The sequence below is a fragment of the Ruditapes philippinarum genome, unplaced genomic scaffold, assembly GCF_026571515.1.
Source record: "Ruditapes philippinarum isolate M1 unplaced genomic scaffold, ASM2657151v2 ctg3734_1_1_1_1, whole genome shotgun sequence".
NCBI classification, from domain to species: Eukaryota; Metazoa; Mollusca; class Bivalvia; order Venerida; family Veneridae; genus Ruditapes; species Ruditapes philippinarum.
In genome coordinates, this window is record NW_026858045.1 from 92,134 (window position 1) to 120,023 (window position 27,890).

Consider the following 27,890-nt stretch of genomic DNA (forward strand, 5'->3'; position numbering starts at 1 on the left):
CACGTAGATTGCAATGTTACATGGAGACAAATGCTTATCATCAAATTGCTTATCCTGGTAAATACGTTACCACTTGAAACAACTGTGATATATATAATTGCAGTAAACGATTACATACATCAGTCATTAACTATCTATTTATTCTTATTACTTTCGTCGAATAGCTATCCTAATGTAATTTTGAATACCTGTTATACATCTCAGCTAATATTCTTGATTGTGTTATAAATGATTTTGCAAAAATTTTCAACACCACTAAATATTCGCGAATATAATAATGACAACACACACGCGCGCACGCACACACGCACGCACACGCACGCACGCACACACAAACACAAAAATTCGGAACTTAAGTCTGGTTACGAAAGTTGAAATTTGCATGCCTGTTGACTGAATATATTTTGCTTATGTTATCGTTTGAATCATGGCGGAGATCAAGCTAAATCAACAACAATGCACCACCTTTGAACCAGAAGAATGGTTGTGATATTTTGACTTTCCTATACCAAATAACAATCTTTGTTCATCATATTCATACGCAAACTGGTTTACAAAGCAGTCAGTTACGGATATCATTGTCGACAATTATTTTCGAGCACGCTGAAGAACAAGCATATTCAAGATATGAATTTCTTAAAAGTGACAATATATTGAAAACAAACTACAAACGGCGTTATTAGAGAATTACACCATGAAAGGTGATTGAAACGCAAGTGTTATGTTACAAATTTATGTTACAGTGTAGACCATGAGCAGATGACACGGATGTACAGGCTGACGTTGGTCTGCACTGGTTGCTTTGGTAGAATTACTGTCTTTAAGTTACCTTAAAGTTTGTTCTAAAATTAAGGAAACAAACGTCTTTATTTTTCTGAGAAAAAAAGTGTTTTTGGTGATTTATTTTTCAGGTTATCTGGACGCATTGAAGTGTGACGTACAAATTATCCTGGATGTTCTAGGAAAAGATCCGAGTGAACACGCATGTGAGGCTGAATGTTATAAGATAGTACAGGATGGTAGCGCGCTTACCTATGGTTGTCCACTGGTGTGTCATTCGTAAGTATATTCTACGACATAGACAATATTATAAGATAGTATAGGATGGTAGCGCGCTTACCTATGGTTGTCCACTGGTGTGTCATTCGTAAGTATATTCAACGGCACAGACAATATTATAAGATAGTACAAGATGGTAGCGCGCTTACCTATGGTGTCCACTAGTGTGTCATTCGTAAGTATATTCTACCGCACAGACAATATTATAAGATACTGTAAAATCATTATTATTCGTGGGGCACGAATTTTCGTGGTTTTCGTGGGTAGGTCAATCCACGAATTTAAGATCCGACGAACTTTTATCCCGACAAATACTTCTTACCCTGTCTCTGTTCTATATATTACAAACATGCCTCGGCTCTTTTCCGGCCGATATTTCGTGAAATGGATGTAAGTACAGACAGTTAACCAGGTTAGTGACATATTAAATCCGTTTGCAATAAGAAAACTCGATTATAAATATGTCCTCAATTTACTGTCACAAATGTCGCATATACATACTTGAACGGTGTAGTCTACTAGTAATAAGAATACTTGACATAATCGAGTAAATATGGGAACCAAGGCAATAAAAATTGTCAGTTTGCTCTTATTAATTAAAAAAAAAAAGTCTTTGAAATTGACATATATGGCACAAAAACACAATTATTTGTCACCCCCACGCATATCTACTGTTTGATATTAATGTCGTAAGTACACAAAACTATAAAAAATACGATCGCTAAAACAGTTTTATTGCACTTTCCTTGTTGTTTTTAAATGCTCCAGTTTATATGAATTTTAATCAGTATTTGTGCGAATGCTATTCCGTAAACATCAAAGACGCCACCGACTTTTACAAGATCCACATATACTCGTGTTACTTACCGAGAATAATTTATATGCATGTAAATTTACACAGTCGCTGTGACGTTGCGTGTAGTTACTGTCAAATATGTTAAGTGTAAACTTTTAAACTCGCTGATTAAAACGTGCCAGGTGTCGTAAAAATTATACGATGTTTACATCGGCGAATTACAGGGGCAGTGTGTCCAATGGAGGTGCATATCATGTCACATAAATGTGTTAATTGCAGTCAATTATCGGCAGTAATTGTGCTGTATTAGAGTTATGCCCAGAGCCAAGGATTGCGTTCATTGAACGCCGCCTTTCCTTGTTGATCTTGTTTTTCATATTTTAAATTTATTGACAACCGCTGTGTGACAAGTAAAGATATGTACATGTTGCAAGTAAAAATGTTCGGCGATTAAGATTACTTTGCATTAGGTTAATGATTTTTTTTAACGAGAAAACGAAAATCCACGAATTTAAGAACCCACGAAAATGCCCGTTTTGATAAAACCACGAACTTTTATGCCCACGAATATAAGTGAATTCGCAGTAGTACAAGATGGTAGCGCGCTTACCTATGGTTGTCCACTAGTGTGTCATTCGTAAGTATATTCTACGGCACAGACAATGTTATAAGATAGTGCAGGATGGTAACGCGCTCACCTTTGGTTGTCCACTGGTGGGTCATTCGTAAGTATATTCTACGGCACAATGTTATAAGATAGTACAGGATGGTAGCGCGCTTACCTATGGTTGTCCACTGGTGTGTCATTCGTAAGTATATTCTACGGCACAGACAATGTTATAAGATAGTATAGGATGGTAGCGCGCTTACCTATGGTTGTCCACTGGTGTGTCATTCGTAAGTATATTCTACGGCACAGACAATGTTATATGATAGTATAGGAAGGTAGCGCGCTAACCTATGGTTGTCCACTGGTGTGTCATTCGTAAGTATACTCTACGACACAGACAATGTTATAAGATAGTATAGGATGGTAGCGCGCTAACCTATGGTTGTCCACTGGTGTGTCATTCGTAAGTATATTCTACGGCACAGACAATGTTATATGATAGTATAGGAAGGTAGCGCGCTTAACTATGGTTGTCCACTGGTGTGTCATTCGTAAGTATATTCTACGGCACAGACAATGTTATAAGATAGTATAGGATGGTAGCGCGCTTATCTATGGTTGTCCACTGGTGTGTCATTCGTAAGTCTATTCTACCGCACAGACAATGTTATATGATAGTATAATGAAGGTAGCGCGCTTACCTATGGTTGTCCACTGGTGTGTCATTCGTAAGTATACTCTACGGCACAGACAATGTTATAAGATAGTATAGGATGGTAGCGCGCTTACCTATGGTTGTCCACTGGTGTGTCAATCGTAAGTCTATTCTACCGCACAAACAATGTTATATGATAGTATAGGAAGGTAGCGCGCTTACCTATGGTTGTCCACTGGTGTGTCATTCGTAACGTATACTCTACGGCACAGACAATGTTATAAGATAGTATAGGATGGTAGCGCGCTTACCTATGGTTGTCCACTGGTGTGTCATTCGTAAGTATATTCTACGACACAGACAATGCTTTATTTATAGTTTTTATTTTTACTATTATCATCGGATATAATCAGGTATGGATAACAAGCATATTACTTCATTTGTATTATTAAAATGAAAATGTACAGCGTATAATAGCGTTTGTCATATTTCATAATTCAGTATTCTTAATAACGAGCATAGATACATTGCTAGCCATCTATGAACTTTTATATAAGATTAACTTATGAACACGCTGTGGATTTTAACAATATTTACGTTCTCGTTATAAACTGTTAATTTCTAAAAGTACCCTCTCGAACGTTGATAAATAAATAGATAAAATCAGATGTTGATTTCAAATATTTTTAAAATACCTAGACATTATTCAAATAGTTTTTTCCTCCAATTATAGCCGAATACTGAAATTGATATAATGAGTTCTTTATTTCTAGCATTCAAAACCTTGCACATTACTTCCACGAGACTCCTAAGCCTGGGGATGCCAGCATGCCGTGTGGTGGACTTAATATTCTTGATCTTTTTTGGACGGAAATAAAAACGACGTTCTGGTGCAAAATTACTTTTCAAATACACATGTACAAACAAATAATAACAACAAAATTTTACTTTTATTATCATTATTTTTACTAGTTTATCTATTCAGATCACGGGCGGATTTAACTTAGTTAGGAAATGTCAATATTTTAGGCATTGACTTTTGTCCATATTTAAATATCTAGATTTACCTAGTATATCTTTAAATGAAGGTGTTAAAGAAGTACTTTACTTTTGTCCGCAATACATGCATAATCATTCACATTTTACATCAAAGAGTATCAGATATATGACCTTTTGTCTTGGACATGCTCAAAAGATTTCCATGGTATGACCATTCTTTTGTTACCGAGTTTAAAATTTATCTATTTATTTTTCCGTTTCCTTCTTCCACATTTTATGAATTATATCTGTAACATCTTTGTCATTAATCTTTATAACCTTTTACTTTATCCATCGGCAACGTGTGTAACATTTGACAGCGCACGTGCGAGTGATTCTTCAAGTGCACATTCTTTCTGCACGAGACGCACGGCATCGTGGTGACGAACACTTTTCCTCCACCAATTGGTTCGTTCTCGTAATCAAACTACAATAGAAACATACATGTAAAACAGGTTTCTTTTTTTAAAAGAATATTTTCATAGAGATTGTTTTTGAATTATATTTAATATGATATTACAGATATAATATGATTGTTTCCAGACATCTAATCCCTTATTATTACAAAACATTTCTATAAAATATTCTAAAACTTGCACATTTTTATGCATTTTTCTACTATATTCTAAACAATCACTTTTTGAAAACAATTTTCCATATTCACTTATCAAATACGGTTTTAAAATAGTTAAAAAATAATGCTTTAAAATCAATATATTATGTAAAACGTTGAGCATAGTTTAAAAATAGGCAATACATAGTGTAAAATTCTAATGCATACTATACATGCATATATCATTTCGAAGGCGAAGTTCATAAAAAGATATCTGATTTTAAGAAAAAGCATTTTTCATACGTACTTCTAAGTCCCTGTGATTTTTTATTCGAGGGAGGTTTGTGATTTCTGCCTCTGAGCCACCATGTTTAATGTGAAAGTCTTTAATGCGCATGTCTAGCGTTCCTGGCGTCACACTGCGGCGATCAAACTAAAAAAGAGTCGCTTGAATAGTATTTCAAACTAGACAATAAAGGAAAAACTTTGAATAAGATTGAATGAATTTTGTATATAATTTATGCACAGAGGAAAGCGGAGACAAACTCTACAAGAAAAAATCGCACGCTTCGCACAGGTGACAATGAAGAGGGCAGCGACTCCAACAACAGTTTAAAAGCAGTAATTAATCTTCTAATTTAAACATAATTAATCAGAATTCAGAATTAATAATAAATGGTCATAAATGTGTCTTTATAAATCAAAGTTTAATAAATTTTTGGTCTTTGCAATGTATCTCAAATCAGCATAAAATAGGAAACACTATCTGGATGGTTCATTAAAAGCATGTTTAGATATTTTGTTAAAAGTGTGACAAGCAAAAAGTTTCAAATGTTTGATAATGAATATTTTAACATACATAATTATAAGACAGCATGTTGATCTACTCAATTGTTGACATATGTATTCATTACATTTAGGAGAGACCTGGACAAAGTTAACACAGTTTTGATATTTTTCAACATATCTGGCTTGGTTTTTGTATTATATATTCTTCAATTCAATCCAAAATATATAATAAGATGCATCAACAACTATTTCGGAGTATAGTTCAGAAAATGTTGACGGAGTATTTTGCCCAACGTGCCAATGATTTACATCTTTTGGTTATAAAGAGCCATGCCATACCTGCAAAGATTTGTAGGTGTCCGTTGTAGCCTTGCTTTTATACGTGGTGGGCCTGGTTCGAGCGCTGAAACGGTCTTCAAATGTTCGCCAATAATCTTCATTATACACCGGAAACTGATTATCTTCCTCGTCACCAGCTTCATCATCGGACAGTGTGTCATCTAACAAAACCTTATATAATATATAATTCTTAAAATATTAGATATGCCAAATTCATTCGGATACTATTTGCAGAGTTTCTTGTTACAAATACATTTAATTGCATTAAAACATCATGTAGAGTATACACGTACGTACATTGTATACATGTATGTACAAAATACAAAAGGGTTGGTTCCAAACAATATTTAAACATGAGCGTAGGATATCCCCAATGGACTATCCGCTGACCACTGAAACTTGATATTCTGTCAATAAATGAAAAACATAGTGTAACAAATAAGAATTACACCTTATATAATAAATAACGGATTTAACTCAATACAGGATTGGAGCAGTACCTCTAGACGCTTGCAGAAATCATGATCACAAAATAGACAAATATCGTTTTTTTCGCCGAATTTTACATTTTTTCTTGATTATCGTACTTGATTCGGTGTGAAAAGATGAATTAGACCTGTTAAAGTTCATTCCGTTGGGTAAAAAGACAAGATTTTTGCATTTTATCATTCAAGCGCCTTGTCCGGTATATACCGGAATACGGTATTTAGTGTGGTGCTCCAATCCTTTTTTTAGTCACAGCCATAAATAATTAAACACACATGTATAAAACGCCTCTTGTAAAACCAGTCATAAGATTATATGGTCGGAACCATCAATGTCGATGAAAGACACTAAAATGTAAAAATGTACCCGATACAGCCTATCATATTTCGGGTACAGCCCATGATATTTCTAATCAAACAATTCTACAGATGATTTCTCATTTCGTCTGAAAAAAGGTTCAAGTCCTTCATTCTATTCGCTAACTCACAATATCACAACTCAGGCTGGTACCGAGATGCTACATGTAATTTTTGAAAATTAAAGTTTTCTTGTTTTGCTGGTTTTATAAAGAAATATTTTTATTTGATGTTTACAATTTTACTTACTGACGATAAAACTGTCTTTTCATGTTGGCCAAGAAGATATCGAGTGTCTCGCCGCTCCAACATTTTAACAAAGTTCTTGATGAGTCGGTTACCGTAGCGACGGTATCTTAGTAACCGGTATTCTTCATCTGTTATTCTACTAGCTTGTGTTCTAATGTCGTAAAGTTCGTCTGCTGGTGTAATTGAAATCTGAAATAATACATATTTATTTTTTTGAAGATCCATACAACATCCATGTTGAATTTCATGATAGGTAACAAAAAGTCAAACATACGTATTGCCGTGAGAATATTAATCTTAAATTATGAAAACAATCTGTTAGAAACAAATGCAATTTATCCCTCATAGGAAAGAAGTAGTCCATTTTAGAAAAGCCCATTTTCAGAAAAATGCCATACTGATTGGTGTGAAGACCAAACGTTTTGTATAGGATATAGGTAGATTGTACTATCAATTTATAAACTGACGTCCGTCACAAATAGTAATCGATTATATTGTACGTTATTTTACCCGCTGTATCAACTCTTCTAGTTCTTTCTCGTCTGACACATACGTGCCTTCCATCCTCAACCTCAGCAACAGCTCGTTCATAGGGTCCTTCAGTCTGCGCAGACTCATCGGGTCCCTTTTTGTCTTTACTGCAGCCAAACAACCTATTCGTCTGAATTCCTTGCGGGGTTCTTAAATATGAACATTCGTGTTTTGTCCATAGAAAGAAATAAGGCACAGAAAAGGTCGAAACTTGTATGAATAAAAAAACATGAATCGTGTATCCGAATGAAAATAGAGCATTTATTAAATGCAGTTGAATACATGTTATTGTATATATGAAATATGGATGTACAAAGAGTTTCCAAAAATATTTTTGGATGGATATTGATAATACACAGATTCCATAGACTAAATAGTAGCACAATGTAATGGAAATTGTTGGAAGTAACCGATAGATAATTTTATCATTCATTGTTTTCAAACGAATTGAAGTGAAGAAGATTCAAAGTTTATGATAATTTCATTGTTCTTTTATTTTAAGTTGTAAAAAAGGGGTAAAAACAGAACAAAACGTTTTAAGATACAAACCCCCAGTAACTATTGTTCTTTCACGAACGCTCTTTCTCACGCTCGCTTTTTCTTTCATGTCCTCCATCCATTTGATGACGTCAACATCAAGGTCCTTCACTAGTGGCGCTTTGCCAAGTTTAAACCACTCTAGGAGCCTAAGCATTTCTTTCTCTTTTTCTTTCAGTTTTTCATTACTTCTTGTAACAGTTCCTTGAAATTATATCATCATTGCTTTAGGAGATATCACTTACAATATGGCATATTAGTCATTTTAGTCAAGTACATTTGTACAAGTAACACAGTATGTGTGACGAAAATGGTTTTAAGGTGAATATGGGTAGATCTAATACTATTGCGACGAAGTCACAGTCACACTGCAACTATACTTTATTACTTTACATTGAGCTATAATTTGTTGTGGGTTTGTTTTTTTTTCAGGTCAAACAAATGTAAGTATAATTCTTGTAAATTTTAGGTTATAGCCTTTGGATTAAAACTGAAGGAATCATTAGAATCATTAAAAATTTGACCTTTACCTCGCTGATTTTTTTAATACATACTTGACCAGTTTTCCGTATTTGGAACTAGACAATTTAAACAGCTGGTCAGAATGGCCATATATATATGTATCGGCTAGCCTGGCTCGAATCATAATGGCGATTGCTGGTAAATTTCGATTCCATCATTCAATAGATAAACAGTCAAGGTCAAGTATAAACATAAAAACAAAATAGATAAATTTCAGGCATTTTTACCTTTAAATGATTGTTCACGTACTAGATTTTGAACTTTGATATATAAACTTTGTACCAAAGGCACTTGATCACCAATACTGTTGTCCAACCGGAATCTGAGTTTCATCATTACATATGCCCTTATCAAATCAATCACTTCCGGATGTTTCTTCTTTATCAACCTCCTTCAATAAAGAGTTTGAATTTTTAATTAAATAAACTTTCATAGAAAAGCGGAGAAAAATACTGACTGAGAGAATATACATACAAGATGAATATAAAATAGCACATGACAATAAGATAAATACACATTAGATGTCCAAATCATGTTAATTTATCTTTGCACGATTTGCTGTTATTCTTTTTTAACATAAGATGTTGCAATACTAAACATGCTTTAAAGGAAATTTAATCGCGTTTTCTCTTTATTTCTAATAACTTTGATCAGTTTATGTACATTAATATCTGGAGCAGATCGTTGCACAGGACAACTTTGGACTTATATTTTGGCACACATGCAGTTCAATCTTAATTTAAAGCAAATAAAGTATTACTAAGCAGATAAGTATTTTTTGTGATGTGTACATCAATTTTTCACCTGAAAGGTTTTAGATGAAGAGTATATATTTCACAGTCATGTAAACATCGCAGACTACTTGTGTATGTTGGTAGGTCTAGGATAACTTCCGTGATACCAATTATTTCCCGATTCTGTACGGCACATACACTGATCTCCGCCCTTTTGTTGTTGTTCTCTTTGTGACTAGCGCGTCTTGAGACCTCCCCCGCAAATTCATACTTCCGGCGATATACACGTCTTCGAGATTCACTATTATGAACGTTATTGAAATACATATGAAAAAAATCACTACATTAATTGACATGACCTAACTTAATTTAACAAAAAAACAAACATGTGAGTTATCCTCACAAAAAGTAAATCTTAGTATTAAGTATGTAAACAAAGTGATAATACTAACCTGAAAATTGTTATCTAGATGAACATATCTAAATTATATTCTAGTTATTCTGCTGACAGTACCCACTCCTTTCGTTCACTCCATCTTATTAATCATTAAGTGGATCAAAGAGATGTATGAAAACACAGTAAAATGTCTATCATGCAAAGAGATGTTTAATAATTAAGATTAAGTTATAATCAGCTTTTATCTAATGAAACACAATTATAAAAGTTAATGTGTAAAAATGGTTCTGTTTGTCCGTTCAACTACTGTAAAAAGCATATTTTTGTCAAAAAAGCAGTATATCTTATATTGTACCGTAGCCATTCGAATTCGTTGAAGTAAACGTCAGAGCTTGTTTCAAAGGGCCATAACTCTGGGTATTGGTAGCGATGTTTTCCTGGTTCAATAATCACCTCTGCACTTCCACTGCAAAACATATTTGTTCAATTCTTTCTTAAAGTTAAGCAAAAGATTTTTTTTATAATTGTAGCAAAGTGTTTATGTTATTAATTATGCATACAGATATAACATTTAGAAAAACCCTAATAAGCGTGACTAATACCCTGTTTTCAGTCTCAGATTGTAACAATTTTTATATGTTTATTTTCGTAAATATAGATAAAGGTAAAAAAATCTATCGACACCAGCACCATACTGTTCTTGAAACAAGCTTTTAAAGAAATATTCTTCGAAGACAACTGAACACATTACTTGTTTTTATTTTTACAATCTCAAAAACTATTGCTTGTAAACCAGTTTACATGAAATTGCATATGCTTACCTTACAAGAAATATCAGTCTATTGACAGAATCACCTTGTTTTACAATATGTGAACCCGCAGGAAAATATTGACTTTTCATACTTATTTGTAGCATACCACGTGACTGGGCCGGAAGTTGTCGGAAAAATGGATGAAGGTCAACAAAGTTTGACATGTTGATAACCTCCTGCTCATGGTGCTCCTTTAAATAATAAAATACTTTGACTGAATTTGTAAAACAGTTTTACTTTAATTAACAAAATGCATATTTGGAATGCAAACTTTATTTATTCGGTTATTTAAGCTTGTATCCGATATGTATGCATGTGCTTAAATATTCGAATGAAATACAAATGTATTACTATTATTACGGTCGCAAGAATCAATTAAAGAAAATATTTACCCGAATATACTTGTCAAATATCTCCTCGTCTATAACCATGATATCTAATGTGTCGTCTGCAATAATGGACGCGTTAAAATGTCCATTCTCATCCATCACAGACTCCTCGTCAAAATATTTCCCGCTATCTGGAACAAAATCAAAAATCAAATTGAAGTCAAAGATGAAGACCGAAGAGAACAGAACAGAAAAACAACAACCCCTCGTACAAATCAGATAGCATCGTGATTCAATGCTGTTTCTATTACTAGTACCTAACAAATTGTCAAACAGAAATTTACTACATGTACATCTTTCTGTATAATCTAAATATCGAAAGAGAAAGTTTACCGCATTTGACTATGAAATTCCCAAGTTTGGCACGTGGCGTAGATTTCCGGGAACGCTTGGACGCCCTCGATTTTGGACTTTGGCTTCGTTCATTTGGAATATTCTGACTTTGAGCAACAGCATCTATCGGTGTGGACGAGGCGCTTAACGTTTCGACATCATCACTAGGAATAGTGTCTGTTTTATTTGTTTTTTCTTTAGTTTCGCTTTCCTCTGATTCGGATTCTGTGTCACTTACATCCGTTTCCGGTTGTTCTGTAAGCGTTGCGTATGGTTGAGAAACGCGGGAATACGTGGTCCTCTTTGATGAAGCCGACAAAAGTCTTGTGCTGGATGACACAACAGACAAGACCCTTTCTAATGAGCTTGTTGAGCTGCGTCGCTTCTTACCTTGTGGCAGAAATGGATTGACGTAGATTGATACTGAGCCGCGCATAAGAAAATAGTATTTCAGTGAACCATTCCTGAAGAAATAAATTCCATTTCGTTTAGCTTAAACAAAAGGTGCATTGTAACACCGCAAATCGTCCGTACCGCAAAACGTACGTATGTGGACGTTTTGCGGCGCATATCGTCCACATTTTTCTGACGTACATTTTGCGGCAAAGAGGCATGGTCCTGCCGCATAACGTCCATATTTTAAAGTTTATATAATTTTCGTTACTTTTCACCAGTTATTACCAGGTGTTTTTGTGTGTTAATTTCAGCTCACCTAAGTATGCGCCTGTCTGTCTGTCTGTCCGTCCAAATTTAGCTTGTAACCACTCTAGCATCCGCATACCCTAAACAATATGTCAAGAGTTATCTGTCCTTGAATTACAATATCAATATTTCACATTGTTACCACTCCAACGCTTTCATTTCTTCTTTAATCTTGACAATTTTCAACAGAATATCTATGACAAAGTTAGAATATAGGCTAAATCTAACATAAAACAACAACAAAAACGCACTATATATCACCTTGTTAGTGCTTTCGTTTCTTCTCCATTCTTAAAGTATTTTATACAGAATATGTATAACAATAAGATCTCGATCATGTTCATTTATGAGCTACAACGACTGAATATCTCAAGAGTAATTTGCCTTTGAATTATAAAAATAAAGACATATTTTAAAGTCAAATTATTGAATTGTGATAAAACTGCCATTTCTTTCTTATCAATGATCAGATGTCATTCATACATTTATGACAGGGCGGACATCTTGAATAGTTCAACTATAATATTGACCTTGAAATGTCCTTGACCTCAAGGTCACTATTGAATTTTGCTTAAATTACCATATCTTTGTCATTTACAGATATTTGGGTATTGATGACCATTTCAGACGTAGAATTGAGTACTGATATCAGTTACCCAGATTCTGAGTACATGAAATGTACTTGCTTTTTATTTGTAATATTCAATGCTATCTACCCTTGTCATGTGGAGCCTTTATAGGCAGGTGGGTGATATAAGGCCACCATTGACCTTTTTGCTTTGTTCAATTATAAAATTACAATTGTTCAATTATAAAATTACATTATGACATCAAAACAAAAACGCTTACATTACGATATTTTTAAAATATGCTTTATTTTTTTTATTAATAGAACACATTGAACTTCTTTTTCATCATTTCCTATACGGAAGAATGTTGTAATACTCTTTACTCTATTACATATTATCTATGTAACTTATAGGCGAAATGTTTTGTTCTTTAGGCGATAAAATAATACGGTTTTTAGTAAAGGGACGGACTTTCCGACTAACCTATAGATTTAAATCATTTTTCAAAGTTATATTTTATTGACAATTTCAAACTTGCATTACTAGATTTGTTAGTTCAAAATATTTGAGTCACGTCAAGCAGAGAAATAAGGCACTATTCGTCATTTTTTTCACATATTGATGATGTTCAAAAAATTACAATCTTCATCTTTTGAAGAAAATATTTTAAAAGTTACGGATTTTAGCTCAATACAGGATTGGAGCAGTACCTCTAACGCTTGCAGAAATCATGATCCCAAAAATAGACAAATATCGTTTTTTTTCGCCGAATTTTACATTTTCCTTGATTATGCGTACTTGATTCGGTTGTGAAAAGATGTGATTTAGACCTGTTAAAGTTCATTTCCGTTGGGTAAAAAAGACAAGATTTTAGCATTTTATCATTCAAGCGCCTTGTCCGGTATATACCGGAATACGGTATTTAGTGTGGTGCTCCAATCATTTTTTTTAGTCACAGCCAAAAGTTACAGGGTTAGTTACTGACCCGATACGGGGATACACGTACTGTAGGGAAACCATAACGGGACTCAACCCACAGAACCGTATATAACGGCTATCTAACCCTTAAACGATTCTATCACGCCGAAAACCTTCCTCATCGTAATTTAGCATAACCAGGGAGACCATATGTTAATACAGCAAGTTAGAAGAAATATCTTTAAAAAAGATAAACGGCGTTGATGGAAAAGATTTTCATGTATAAGAAAGAAAGAAATATAGAGCGGCAAAGCGGACGCAGTTTAGTAATTATTTTTTACTTGTTATATCTGTTGCTAAACCATCACTGCCTACTTATTATGGCCTAAGGATTAAGCAACCGAGTCGTGGAAACCCCATAACTTCATTCAAGTGTCTGTCCAAAAATGTTGAAGCTGTTGCAACAATTTCGTCTGGTGATAATACGTCGATCAAAGAAGCACTGTCTTACATTAAGTCGTAATCTACATTTATTCAATTTCAATGCAATACCTCTGGTAGAATTATATAATTCAAGATGAATTAAATGTCCTTGAAGTATTCTGAATATATATTTTACTACAGAAATTGTGGACGATATGCGCGCCGCAAATACACACTCTCGCCGCAAAAACGCTACCAAGTACGATATGCACCCGCAAAACGTCCACATGTGTACGATATGCGACGCAAAAACGTCCACACGGCGAACGTTTTGTGGTACGGACGTTTTGCGGTGTTTACAGTGCATAATGTCCTAACGCTGCACATGTACATGTTTTAATAAAACATTACCACCCTTATTAACTATTATCATTTTATATACGGTACTGGTAATGTCACGTGACCATCTCTAGAGACGATGGAAGTCAATCTAGATGGTCTACCTTTCGACTTACTTTATAAGAATTACTGTTCGTGTCAAATAAAATCAATTCTAAGAATAGCATTGTTATATAAATTATAATGTACCACAACATTTAATTTTTACATTTACATTTATTCATTAGCTTTGTTTTATCAAATTATCAAATGAACAAAAACAGTATGCACAGTAATGATTATAGATATATATTATAAAAGAATTGTATGGCTTACTCTGGGCGGCATTGACCTTGCTGACATATGATGTCGTCTTTGAGAAATGTCATATATTTGCTGTGACGTATTATCTCTATCACATTAGCTGAAAAGAGTTTAAAATACTTTAATATCTATTTCAAAGCTGAAACAAATTATAACTTGATTATTTCAAAATTTACTTTTCAATATACGGTTAAGGATAATAATTGGTGTTTTATTTTAGTTAAAAATTCATAGTTAAAAGAACACTATTGAGATCTTAAAGCCTGAAACAAAACAAAAACATCACATAGATAAAAACAGAAAAAATATGCAAACCATAATAAGGAATACGTTGTGCTATCAATTCATGGCCCGATTTTGAACGCTTTTCATTTCGGGTCATTTCGCGAAAATACAAATGATTATTCTGGGTAAACGGGGTGAGCGAATGATCTGATTTTTCTAACAAAATGTTTGCCTAGACCTACATCAACTGAAAAGAAATCTCTACACATTCATGTACAAAACTTAGTGATTCCTTTTAAATTAATAATAAAAATGCTAGTTAAAATTTTAATAATAACATATCAATCTATATAGCTATCTACAATGTAATTATGTATTCAACTACCTTTCAATACATGAAGTAAAATTGGATATAGTTTTTGTTATTTAAAAAATTCGTTTCAACTATACATGTTAAAATATACATATAGTTGTTAATTTAAAGGTTCATTCAAAACTACTTCAAAAAGAAACCATTCATATATATACATTGTAGCTACTGTAACAAGGCCGTCATTTATCTTCAAAATTACTGTATGGTCTGTCTCTAAAATTACAAAAAAAAAGACAAACAAACAAAAAAAAACTGTTAAATTTGTGTAATTGATTTACCCAGCTTTAAATTAGGAACAGTTCGTTTAAAATTTAGACATTTCAACATGAAACAAAAAGAATTGAGCTTCCAACATTTGAAAGCCTAGTCATGATTTACTTTTTGTTCCAGCAGTTTCAGTGTTTATATTGTATAGATTTTTAATCTGTCACTTAAATAAAATGTTAATTGGTAAGATTTAGAAACTTTTTTTCAATTTATTGCTAAGATTTTTTTCATTTACAAACTTCACATATAGATAAACATGTATGTTGTTTGTTACTGTCATAATTATATCACCTTTGTCAGTTTTTTTTATTCCTTTACCAGATTCAACCGAGGTGATAAGCCCTGTCACCAGAACCTGGGCAGGCCAGCATGCACTCCCGTTTTACCTACTTTTTTGGTTGTGTTTGTTTTATATTTGTATCGGTATTGTAAACATTATAAATGTTAATTGCAAATTGAATATCTCGAAAACGAAAATAATGGATACAAAACATACGAGTATCAATATTCTTCAACACCGTGATTCGTCTACGTAGCCAAGTGACGTAACTTCCCATTTCTTAAATATCCGAGCGTATTAATCAACCTACATCAAGTCGCCAGAAATTTGTAATACGAGAACTATTTATCGATTATCAGTAATTACTTTATAAATAATAATATGTCATCACTCTATATTAAACATTGTTTCCTACTGAACAGAACTGATTTTTTGTTTCTGGCAAATTTTTTTTCTAGCTCACGACAGAATGATAATTATAAATGTAATGTATTTTTCAAAACGCACAAAGATACATTTTATTTAGCAAATACTATTTCTAGATAAAACTTAAAACGTTTTAGTGCGGTTTTAATGATGAATCCTCAGAGAAAAAACCAGGTAATTCCATTAATCCCAGAATTTCAAAATACATTGACTTTTTCAAAAATATCTACACACAAAAACAAAACTTATAACTGATCAGACTGTATGTACATGTATAGATTGAAATACCGCTACTTTATTGTATGTTTATTGTCATATATGTACTTTAATTAAGGTATTTTTGTAGATAATTAGGCTAGAAAAATGTATTGGGAATACTTCAGTAATTAAAGGATTTCTTCTTTTGTTAACTTTTAAAGTAAGTAGGTGATAATATTTTGTAAATTATTTTAACCATAAAGCCCCCTTTAACAACTTTCGGTCGATTTTTTCAAAATATCTTGTTATATAGATTTATAACACAATGTTTTAATTTTACCTTTATTGTTGTAGTGCATTTATAATTGATTTTTAAACTATTCATGACAAACCAAAAGGATAATATGAATACATAAATGAATGTTGATACTATTTTACAAAATGTAATGTTATAATTGTAAAGGAGCGTTTGTTAAGTTTTAAAACAACAAAATAACATATTAAGTATTCTTCTAAATAAAAAGTGCGGTCAAGTGTTACAACAGAATGCCACACCAAAAATCGTTTCCGGTTCTCTTGCTTTTCCATAGTGAATGCATAATAGTATTTTTTGTGAGGTTTTAAACTAAATTCCGTGTTTTGGTGCTTAATATGTTGCACGTGAAGAACAGCTGATTTCTACATGATCTGAGTTCTCGTGCATTTTTCTCCAGATATCATGAACTTACTTATTGCTTAAGAAGTGTCTCACATATTGGTCGAAAACTGGTAGCGAGTATATTTAAGTTTAATATAGATCCTTGGACTATACGTTTGATACCAAGAAAACAAGCTATACTAAAAACCAGACATTGTGTTACCTTGGAATTGAGGACTGACTTTTACAGTTTTGAGAACAATGTACTAAATAATTTAGATAAAAACAAAAGACATACATAGAAAACAAAAGTTTATTCAATTATTTCTATATAGAAAGATTGATAAAAATCGATGTTTTACACATTATAAATATATTCACAAAGTGCAAGTACAGACAACACAGAAATCATGCTGTTAATATTTTATTTAGAAATGAATGTTTTGTTACTTTAGTGTGTAATTGTTTAACATCAAAGGTGAAAAAGAGAAAGATTAAAGGAGCTTTATTTTGGGTCCAAAAGTTTAAAACACAAAATTTGAAAATCTTACATAGATATGCTGGGTCACTTCAAATGGAAAAATATATAAAAAGAGTAAAAAGAAATATACTTTAAATGTAATTGAAAATCGACGTGTAATGCGATATCTAGGTCTTTCTAGTAGAATATGTTTAAATGCTTTTTTGTGGGCTATTCCGCACAATGATTAGACAGAACTGAGAGCGAATGATCTGATTTTTTGCACTCAAGTGTTGGTACTTACCTCATCAAATGTTATTAAAATCTCGAAATATATAAATATTTCTTGTCTCTTTCATTATATAAATATTTCTTGTCCCTTTAAGTGTAGACATTTTAAGGGAACGATATTTTAAAAAAAGAGGAGAAGATCATGGGGCGTTTTAGTGGCACATTCCTCATAATCCCGTATGCAGATTATGTCAGCCAATATAAGTACGAGAAAGACAATGAAAGTTCGAATGAAAGTACGAGAAAATTGTTTGCATTATTATAATAAAGTTATTACATGTAATATCAAATGAAGCCTTTTTCACATGTGACTATTTTATAAGATTTTTAAGCAAATCTTTAGTAAAAACAACAGCAACAAACAAACAAACAAACAAACAACAACAACAACAACAACAACAACAACAAAAGCAATATTTGTGGTGCTCGTGTTTAAATTTGTCAAATCATAAACTCATATCGGTCATATTTTTGCAAAATCCCTTCTTGTCACAATAGTTCTACATTTGTACATGTATCTAAATATAAAAAGTATCATAATCAAGCGTTCGAGTTTCCAGAGTTTCCCTGGTTCCTAGTCACTCATCAGACAGCAGCAGCAAACTACCACTAATGTTGCCAGTAAACAGCACTGCACCGCACGGTCTTTGTCGTTGTTGCTCTGTGGCTGTTGAACTCTGAAAAGGGTATTTGACATTAAAGGCGTTTTCCTGAAAGATTCAAGGAGTTTCGTTACAGCCAGAGATAACAACTTGATTTCAATGGCTATGATGCTTCGCAATAGACGTCTGACACAATAAGGCGAAGAAAATATAACAGTGATACTTTGAAATTGATAACAAATTCCATTATTAATTAAAGTTTGCAGAAATTTAAAGAGTTGTGCTACTCCCTCGCAACGAACACTGGCTGATAACCTGGGCGCATTGTGTATTCGTGTTTTACGTACGCGGCCTCTAATGGAGGAATCGAAGAGATAAATGTTTCGTTTAAAGTACACGATAATACACGAGCGTCACACCAATGCCTCCTGCGCCGTTCTTGACCAATTTTATTTTGTAAATGCTTACTAATTAACACTTACCTATACTTGGTACAAATAATCAGCAAGGGCAACATTGTCGCAAAATACGCCCGTCACAAAAACTTTTGTCAGAAATGTGGGTATTATAGATATGCACAGAGGAGAAATGTTCTGGGCAATATCCGGACAATACATGGATAGTTTATTATCTCTAGTGACCTTGCAAATATTAACTTAAATAATCACTGCGGTATACCGTACCCCGGATATTGCTCGATATTATGAGGACTTTCATCCCATTTCGCGACTTTGAACGAGGAAAGAAGGTATGTTTAGTGACGATATTTAGTCATTTTGAATTGGTTTGATATAAATTTTGTAGAAACACAAATACTACGATAATTTCTCTAGTTACTGAAACCCCAAAAATGTTGAGAAATAGCTTTGAAATATAATTAGGAGGTAAAATTCGTCTCTTTGCTCACGTGATAAATGAGCTCGGATCAGTCAAATTTGATGTTTTTGTGCATATACTTCCTTAAAAGAAAAACTTGAATCGAGTGAAATGTGATAATGGTGATAATGTTTATGTTGTAAATGTTCAATCAACAATAGAACCTCAGATGACAGTGCATTTTGAGAATAAATACACATGTCAGTGTACCGAGTATTGCGTTGGAGTTGCCCGCCGGTGTCACGAGTATTGCTTTTAGTGTAACGAGTATTGGTTATCAATGAAGAGTAAATGCAAGTAGTAAACACAAAGTATTTACCACATTTAATTTTAAATATTTCTTACTGTGTATACTTATTTACACTATATGTGCAGAATATGCAGAATTCGGAGGTACTTTACTGGAAACATCTGCGAATAATCCAGATTTACATTCCTGCTCGTGAAAAATCTCAGCCGAACGAACTCAGCAATTTTCTGTGTTTAAAATGTTCTCGTTGCTATCGAAGGATCAACCTTTCCAGAATTTGTTAATAATTATTGCATATCTTACTTTAAATAGTAAAAAAATGCATCCAAAGTGCATTAATACTGCCTCAATATTGTCAATATTAGACGGTATTGAGCAAGTGTGCCAATATCTAATATCAACCGACTTCCTTCTATGCCAAAAATCCATATAAAGGTAACTTTCGGGCATTTTGTACCTGCACTCTAGCAACGGCAGATCGTCTGCACGTGAAATTTTGTTACGCCATTAGCAATGAGTTACCGTATGACTGCCGAGCGGGTACAGCTCAAAAATAATAGATTTTGATAAGATTATGATAAAGGGCAGCAGATGCAATAAAAAGGTTATGTTCCTTATAACCTTTTACCTCATAAAGGCGTGTTTTGAAGGCTTTACACCCCACCCCTTTTAAACATGCGCTATTTAGGCCCCAAACACGGTTTTTTCGTTTGAGAAATGTTGTTCAAAAGAGTGATCACTTTTTCGGCGCCACCCCAATTAAAAAGGTACATCAAGGGGGTTACGCAGGGGGGGGATGTGCCCCCTTCTGTTTGGGGGTTTGAAGTGGGGCAGTAGCCCCTCTAATCGCCGAGAAGACTTGGGACTTGTGGGGGGCTAAATGGCCTCAGGTCGATTTAAAGGTACCGTGTAATAAACGCCGAAAACCTAAGACTTTTGGTGCACCTTGAAATCAGTTTTGATGGGAAAAAACAACGCAAAATAGAGGTTTTTGGCAATTTTGAGACGCCCCCCACCCCGTTGCCATGATAATTGGAAATTTAAAATTGAGCATGCTATTCCACAGGCTATGGTCCAGCTAACATTTGTGCCCTGTTTGATCAGTATTGAAGCATTTTTTATAGTTTCATAGCAGTTTGAACTTGTAACAAGAGGCTTAATTATAATTCAATGAAAACAGCCATTTTTCGCATTATGCTCATGCAGTAAAAGGTTAAGACGATGCCGGCATGCTTGGACGGCATAAGCCCTCAGGCCAATATTTTATTAAGTGCGTCGATATGTTTCTTAAGGCAAACTTGCCCTGTAAAAACCTATTATCAATGTCATCTAAATATTTTTTTTTATTCTTGTCCATTTCAGAGATGGGTCTCCTTGATCAAAGTGTCTTGAGACATGTATTTAAAGTTTTTTATCGTCAATTTTGATGGTTCTACCCTGCTTCCGACCCTGCACACACTTAATTTCATCCATAGTGTGATTTTCAACCAAATTGGAAATTAAATCTCTGTATTTGCCCGTAGGAAAAGAACAGTAATAACACTGAAAATGCACTGTTGAATCTGAAATATTTGAATAAATATCATATAAACAGTACATTATCAGAAAAATGAAATTGAATCGATAAACAGACGCGAATATTAGACAAAAATATCGAGTTTCCATACTAATGTGCTCATTCTGTTTTGCAATACTCTGTACACTAAAGTTGGGCTATTTTGCAATACTCTGTACACTTAAAATCAATACTCGGTACACTGTCTTGTATCTTTTTTAGCCTGTATCTTTTTGTACTTTCACACTTTTTGCCTGAAATTTGGACAAGGCATACTTGGATTGTGAATAAAAAAATTGCTCGATTCAATTTTTTTTATATTGGTAATATAATAATTTCTAACGATTCTACAGTATCGCGGTCAGTATTTTCTAGTGAGCAGCGGATCGTTTAGGGGTAGTTTAATCAATTTTACAAATACCTGTAATACTTTTACGTCTTTTAGAGCTACAAAAATACCTCTAGATATATAAAACCCGTTTAGATAAATGAAATAGCCATTAGTTTGGAAAATATCGTCGCTGAACTTACCTTCGTTCCCCGTTCAAAGTCGCGAAATGGGATGAAAGTCCTCATAATATCGAGCAATATCCGGGGTACGGTATACCGCAGTGATAACATGCGTCACACTTGTAGTCATGATGGTCATCATTTGTATTACAATCCGTCAATAAATTATGACTAAATGGTTCCCGTATACAACTTTTGACCTCTATACGACCTTGACATTGGTAACAGGGACCTGGATTATGTGCGCATTACTTAACTTCATAATGGTAGTCATGATAATGACCATTTGTGTTTCAATCCCCTAATAAATTATGTCTAAATTGTCCGAATACACATTTTCATATTTTATTTGAACTTTGACCCCTATGTATGAGACTGACCTTGGCCACGGGCATTGAATTCTGCACGCGACATTCAGCCTTACAATGGTGAACATTTGTGCCAGGTTATATTGAAATCCCTCTATGCATGTAGATGTTTTGCTGCGGACAAGCGTTTTTCAATGACCTCTAAGTGTGACCTTAACCTTTGACCTAGAGGCTTGGTTTATGCGCATAACACTGCTTCTCATAGTGGTGAATGTTTCTATCAAGTTTCATTAGAATCCCTACACATGTGTAGGGGATTTACCCGGGACAAAATCTATATATTTTATTATCTTTTGTGACCTTGACCTTGCATATATTAACCTAAATTACATGTTTCATATCCGTAGTCATGATAATGACCATTTGTCAATTCCTTAATAAATGATGACTAAATGGTTCGAATACACATTTTCATATATTATCTGTGCCTAGACCCATATGTGTGACCTTGACCTTGGCCGCAGGGACCTAAATTTTGCACGCGACACTCCACCCTACAATGGTGAACATTTGTGCCAAGTTATATTGAATTCCTTTATACATGTAGAAGTTTTGCTCCGGACAAGCGTTTTTTCAATGAACTCTAAGTGTGATATTGACCTTTGACCTAGAGACCCGGTTCATGTGCATGACACAGCTTTTCGTAGTGGTGAACATTTCTATTAAGTTTTATTAGAATCCCTCCATATGTGTAAGGGATATGCTCTGGACAAAATCTCTATATTTTATCATCTTTAGTGACATTGATCTTGCATATATTAACCTTTTTTTTAAACGGGCGTATAATAACCATAAGCTTGAAATATATCTAAAAAAAAATAAATAAAATTATAACCAGTGATGATTTTTTTAGTAAAACAGTGACATTATATATAAACTTTATAAAGCTATATCGTATGGAATAATTTTATAAAATTTATAACCATTTTTTTTTATCTTTTCCATAGCCTTATGGTCGATTCTCGAAAGATTTGTATCATATAACGTAACGTCTCTGTTATTTAATACACATGAATAAACTTAAACAGAATAAAATGTTCCGCAACAAAATAAACAAATTATATTTCTGCTATTTAAAGTACGGTTTACACCATCTATTGATAATTTTGTACATGCGTGCGTCATTCGCTCTTTAGGACATATACAAAACATCATTCCATCATACAAAATGATTGATTTATTCTTTTCGAATTTCAAATAATATGTCTGTGAACTACTGGCTTTATACACTTTAGATATACCTTCAGTGGTAACTACGTAATAAATAACGCTTACCCTATATTGAGTAAGGTGAATTGTCAAGCTAAAGTCAGTCATGATTCATATATTTTGTTTTGTTTTTATGTTGTTTTTTTGCAATTTCTATATTCACTAAAATTCGATTAAGTAACGGCGTGTGTTACACGACACCGCTTGCTAATTAAGTGTAAACTTTTGTATAGCACATTTTCGTGCACGAGAAAATAAGAGAAAATAATACGCTAGTTTTATAAAGTGTTTTCAATGTTATATATTCGTTACATTATCAGACTTTTATCATCTATTCTCTTAAAAAAAGAAACAGCAGAAAATAAAATATATATAGAAGTCATTTTATGTGTTTGCTATAAAGATTTCTAACTTCCTGTACGTTTTTAGTATTCCGTTAAAAAGACAGCTAAGCAATAAAATAAGGCGACACTCACGTCTGAGGCTGAGTGACAATAATTGTTTGCCCTTGAGGATACGATTGTTGGCCGTATCCTGGTTGACCGTAACCTTGTTGCGGATATCCTCCAATCTGATGTCCATATCCTTGTTGGGGATATGCGGGCTGTGCATATACCGGGGGTTGGGGATATCCTTGCTGTGGGTAAGCCATTGGCTATGCTAAAACAAAACAACAAAAAATCAGGTCAAAAGTCACTCCTAAGATGTCTGAGAGTAAGATTATATCATTATTAAAAGTCAAATCATCTTGTTAATATTCAGGTATGGGCAAAAAAGAGCCATCAAAAGGTCGATTTGTTTAATTAAATTAAATTAAATCAGAATTAAATTATTATGAAACTGATACTTTTTTCTTTGTATGTTTGTTTTATTAAAATTTGCATTATCTTAAATTCTCGTAATATTATAGGAAAAACGTTCTGTTTTATATGTTAAAACTCATAATAATCGGCTAATCATAATTTTAATAACATTTTACAAAATGTTACAAAATGTTAAGAAAAACGAAAATAGAAATTACTTCACTTACTTCTTTGTATTTATAATGATTAATTCCTTTAAATGTACACGGTTAAACTGTCAAAAATCATTAAGGTTTATTCGAGAGGTACATGACATGTATATACGTACTGTAATTTTAACACGGGGGGGGGGGGGCTGTTTACATTTCATAATGATTAACAATCTTACTAAATAATAAAAAAAAACGCTAAAACATGTACTGTAGTGATTTAGCACAAGAAACACTCTGGCTGTAACAAAAGTTATCATAAGAACTCTAGGACATCTTTCAAGTTATCACATGAACTCCAGAACATTTGAAAAGTCGGGTATAAATTTGTGATCCGGGGCTTAATGTTTGCAATTTTGCATTATAATTAGGTAATTATATATGACAAGGATGAAGACTCGAATACGGCGAATTGGCAAATAATTTGAAAAATTTTACTCAAAACTACCAGATTTTAAGCAAGAAGCGATGAAAAATGGCCCATGAGTTAGTTCTTGACACATAATACAAGATGTAAGGCAAGCTTAAACATTAAAGTTTAATTTAGCGCCTAAAACTCACTTTTTAATTTTTGAAAATTATTGTTTTTGACGAGTGTTTTTGTAGTATATACAAAAGTTTTCCGACGAACTCCGTGACAGTTATCACAAGAACTCCTGACAAGTTATCATAAGAACTCCATTCTTCGTGTAACAGTCCCTCCCCGTGTGTAATAACGTATCAATTATCTCAAGATTACCGTTTTTACTTCAAGATCTAAAATGTCTAAGGATATCGAAAGGATACCATAATAAATCAGAGAGATGCTTTTAAAAAGGTATTTTCATTTAATTAGATTTAGTAACTTAGTGTCCGAAATTGCAACAGGGCCGAATGTATGAATTCTTTATTTATAATGTTGTTACAATTAATATATTCAAATAGAATGTGCATTTCGAATACACGTTTGAAATATAAAAATATTTATTTTCCGATAATATCGTGATTCTCGTGCAATTTATAATTTCTCTCATGTAAGAGAAATTATATAGAGATGTTTATATTAATGTATGAGAGTCGATTCTTAAGGGGAGATAAACTCTATATTTCACAAAATATCATTCTTAAAATCTTTTTTTTCACTGTTGATAAATTGTATCATATGTACTATAAAAACGAACAGCTTAAATATTGTTAAAATAGTGTAAAACAAGCTAACAATGAAAAGTTGAATCTAACAAAACTTGTTTTACAAACTTGAGATCAGTGTTCAAGTAAAGCAGTCTCAAAATAGTTCTCTGTTTCTTTTTCTTCTTCTTCATCCTCCTGATATTGACACCCTATCCGGAACTCAAGTTCATTCATATTGATCACAAGTGTTTCAGCAGACAGTGAAATTATCAAAATATAATTGTCACAGTAGCCGGTTTATACTATAATTGTGTATCAATCTATATAGACAGTGCAAATACAATAGTTTCAATTGAACCTATATTAATTATATCAATTGCACACAACTAAAATCAATATATTTTTATCTGCTTAAATATGGAATAAACTCAATATTAATTGGGTGATTTCATTTAATGAAAATAGTGAATTTTCATTGAATGAAACTGTATACATGTATGTGTAAATGTCTTCAGAATCAAAAAGGACATGAATATCTGAAATATAGTACAAATCTTTAACTTGTTTTGCTGTACTCTACCTATGAATCTTAAGACGTTATAATGCCTAACCATACAGCTGTTATCATCAAGCCTTACTATTGTAAATAGTTTTTCCAATCCCCCTGTTATTTGTCAGTCGAAAGTTTTAAGTCAGGCTCTTTACAAAAATTGAATACATCCGACAGCATTGGGTCGAACGTATAAACGAAGATGAAGAGCATAACAGTATTTACAGAGTAAGCTGTAACTAATTTTGTGTCGGTGAAAAGTCAGTAGATCGTAAATGTTAGTTGCTATTTCTAATTACAAATTATGTAAATACTCATTAACTTGCATAGCAAATACTTTTGTGCAAAGATAGTTATTGACGTCTTGTTGTCCAAATATCTATGTGTACGTTTGTTTTTTTTTTGGTACGATAAGTTAACTGTATGCAACAGAGATTCGATAATGTTGACAGTGTCAATAACTACCTAAAACTTAAAAAAAAAATATCCTTTAACTGACTTTGGCTCTGAAACAATTTAAAACTTTTGCTAAATTTCTTGTAAATATTGCTTTGTAGTAAACACCCTAGCAATGTTTACTTACTTATAAGCATCATCATAGTATCAATAGACCTATTAGCAACATATTATTAATCTATAAAATCATTAACTGTATAAAATTATTTCACGTCACTGAAAAGAAGTAAGAAAAATTTATATAAATGCACATATATATTGCCTTTGCCTTAAAAAAGAAAAGGAATCCTTTACTAATCATTACCCATGAGTTTGTATATTCTTTCAAGAGACCTCAAAAGTTGATTACAAATATCCTAGATAACAAAGTATTGAACTGATTAATAACATTTCTCAGTAACTAAAACCCTCAAATTTGTTGGGTAAAATCTTTGATTATTTAATAGTTAATCTAGTAACATAAAAGGGACAACTCTCACAAATACAACTAGTAAGTATTACTATTAAGAATATTGAAACAGGATTTGCAGCACACTTTACAATTTCAGTAATTGAAAAAAAAGGACAGCTTACATCGTTTACAGCTTCTGCTTTGACAAATAAATCTTTCCTAATATTAGAAAGGCCTAATAGTATCAAATAAAACAAAAACAAAAAAACAAAAACGCAAAGGCGTTATAACGCGAAAAAAGGCTGCAATTTTATGTAATTTTGTTTTAATTAATGCTTTCGAGGAATCACTTTGTTTCCAGATGTTTATACTTCACAACAGCAGGTGTCAAGTACTGTGTGGCAACTGTAAAAAGTTGCCCCGTACTTCACTTCAGTGTTGTTATATTTTTCTGGTCCTTCGGAATCATTGATGCCAGCATAATTAAGTGTTGAAAATTGAGTACCGCTCAAGCCGGTGCTAGGGGATTGTGGAGATTTGCACTTATTCATTATCCCTCATGTACAGACTCAACCGAGTCTGCAATGTTCATGTAATTTTGGTGTGATTAATGCGTCCGAGGGATCACTTTGTTTCCAGATTTTCATACTTGGCAATGCGAACAAAGGCGAAGTAACGTAAGAAGTTCATATATTGCTTGGTGAATAACTTGTTGCTTCTTCTATGCATACAACAATACAGATAGCTTGTGATTCTTAAAAATACAAAATTAATCGATATATATATGGCAACTTATCTAAAAAAAAACATTCGTTTTTCCTTATGCAGACTGGTAAAAGGGAGGTAACTACCACAACAAATGCTTAGTACATATGACGGTTATGTCATCCTAGAAATATTTATAATTGCCGTTTAATTGCAAAATAATGATATAATGGAACGTTAACAAAATAATATCTTTATATTCAAAGGGTGAGTTTTTGCCCGGTCCGTTGTTTCTTTTAACACTGTGATGTCTCATATCATTTATTATTACAGAAACATATTCCAGCTTGGTGGCTTATTTGGTACACTTTGCGTGTTGCGTTGTCGATAGCGACATCACAACCAATATCGTTATCGCCTTTTCGTCTTGTCGCTAGCGAAACGCGCCAAACGGCTCGTTGTCGTACGGCGCGTTGTCGGGATGTTGCCCTGTCGCTTGATTGATAAGCCAATCCGTTTTTAAGCCGAGCGACAATGTGACATCGCGACAACATGCCGCAAGACTACGCGCCGTTTGGCATGCATCGTTAGCGACAGGACGACAAGACGAAAATCCGACAATACGCCGTTTAACGCTTTG

The 27,890-nt window shown here is 33.3% G+C and overlaps 2 protein-coding genes and 1 long non-coding RNA gene across 3 annotated transcripts; 1 reads left to right on the top strand and 2 right to left on the bottom strand.

The window, feature by feature from the left end:
• Positions 1-901: 901 nt before the first annotated feature.
• On the top strand, positions 902-4,051 carry LOC132751926 (uncharacterized). Its single transcript, XR_009628740.1, has 2 exons — positions 902-1,059; positions 3,894-4,051. It is a non-coding gene; the product is annotated as an uncharacterized LOC132751926 (long non-coding RNA).
• An 18-nt stretch (positions 4,052-4,069) lies between these two features.
• Positions 4,070-15,933, bottom strand: LOC132751925 (uncharacterized). The gene is made up of 14 exons (XM_060742144.1): positions 15,861-15,933; positions 14,512-14,599; positions 11,186-11,649; positions 10,856-10,983; positions 10,473-10,654; positions 10,007-10,117; positions 9,325-9,555; positions 8,748-8,911; positions 8,011-8,202; positions 7,441-7,610; positions 6,931-7,119; positions 5,840-6,010; positions 5,019-5,144; positions 4,070-4,585 (listed from the first exon to the last, which is right to left on the bottom strand). The coding sequence occupies exons 1-14, from the start codon at positions 15,919-15,921 to the stop codon at positions 4,424-4,426; spliced, it is 2,439 nt and encodes an 812-aa protein (XP_060598127.1). The 5' UTR covers positions 15,922-15,933; the 3' UTR covers positions 4,070-4,423.
• A 1,900-nt stretch (positions 15,934-17,833) lies between these two features.
• LOC132751927 (uncharacterized) lies at positions 17,834-24,141 on the bottom strand. The gene is made up of 3 exons (XM_060742145.1): positions 24,057-24,141; positions 23,503-23,686; positions 17,834-18,333 (listed from the first exon to the last, which is right to left on the bottom strand). The coding sequence occupies exons 2-3, from the start codon at positions 23,676-23,678 to the stop codon at positions 18,231-18,233; spliced, it is 279 nt and encodes a 92-aa protein (XP_060598128.1). The 5' UTR covers positions 23,679-23,686; positions 24,057-24,141; the 3' UTR covers positions 17,834-18,230.
• Positions 24,142-27,890: the final 3,749 nt, after the last annotated feature.

Coding starts and splice junctions, on each gene's coding strand:
- LOC132751925 (XM_060742144.1), bottom strand. CDS start 15,921: ATGGGAAGTTACGTCACTTGGCTACGTAGACGAATCACGGTGTTGAAG. Junction 10,118..10,472: donor AGACTGATATTTCTTGTAAG/GTAAGCATATGC, acceptor TATGTTTTGCAG/TGGAAGTGCAGAGGTGATTA. Junction 6,011..6,930: donor AAAAGACAGTTTTATCGTCA/GTAAGTAAAATT, acceptor ATATTATATAAG/GTTTTGTTAGATGACACACT.
- LOC132751927 (XM_060742145.1), bottom strand. CDS start 23,678: ATGGCTTACCCACAGCAAGGATATCCCCAACCCCCGGTATATGCACAG. Junction 18,334..23,502: donor ATTGTCACTCAGCCTCAGAC/GTGAGTGTCGCC, acceptor TACCCTTTTCAG/AGTTCAACAGCCACAGAGCA.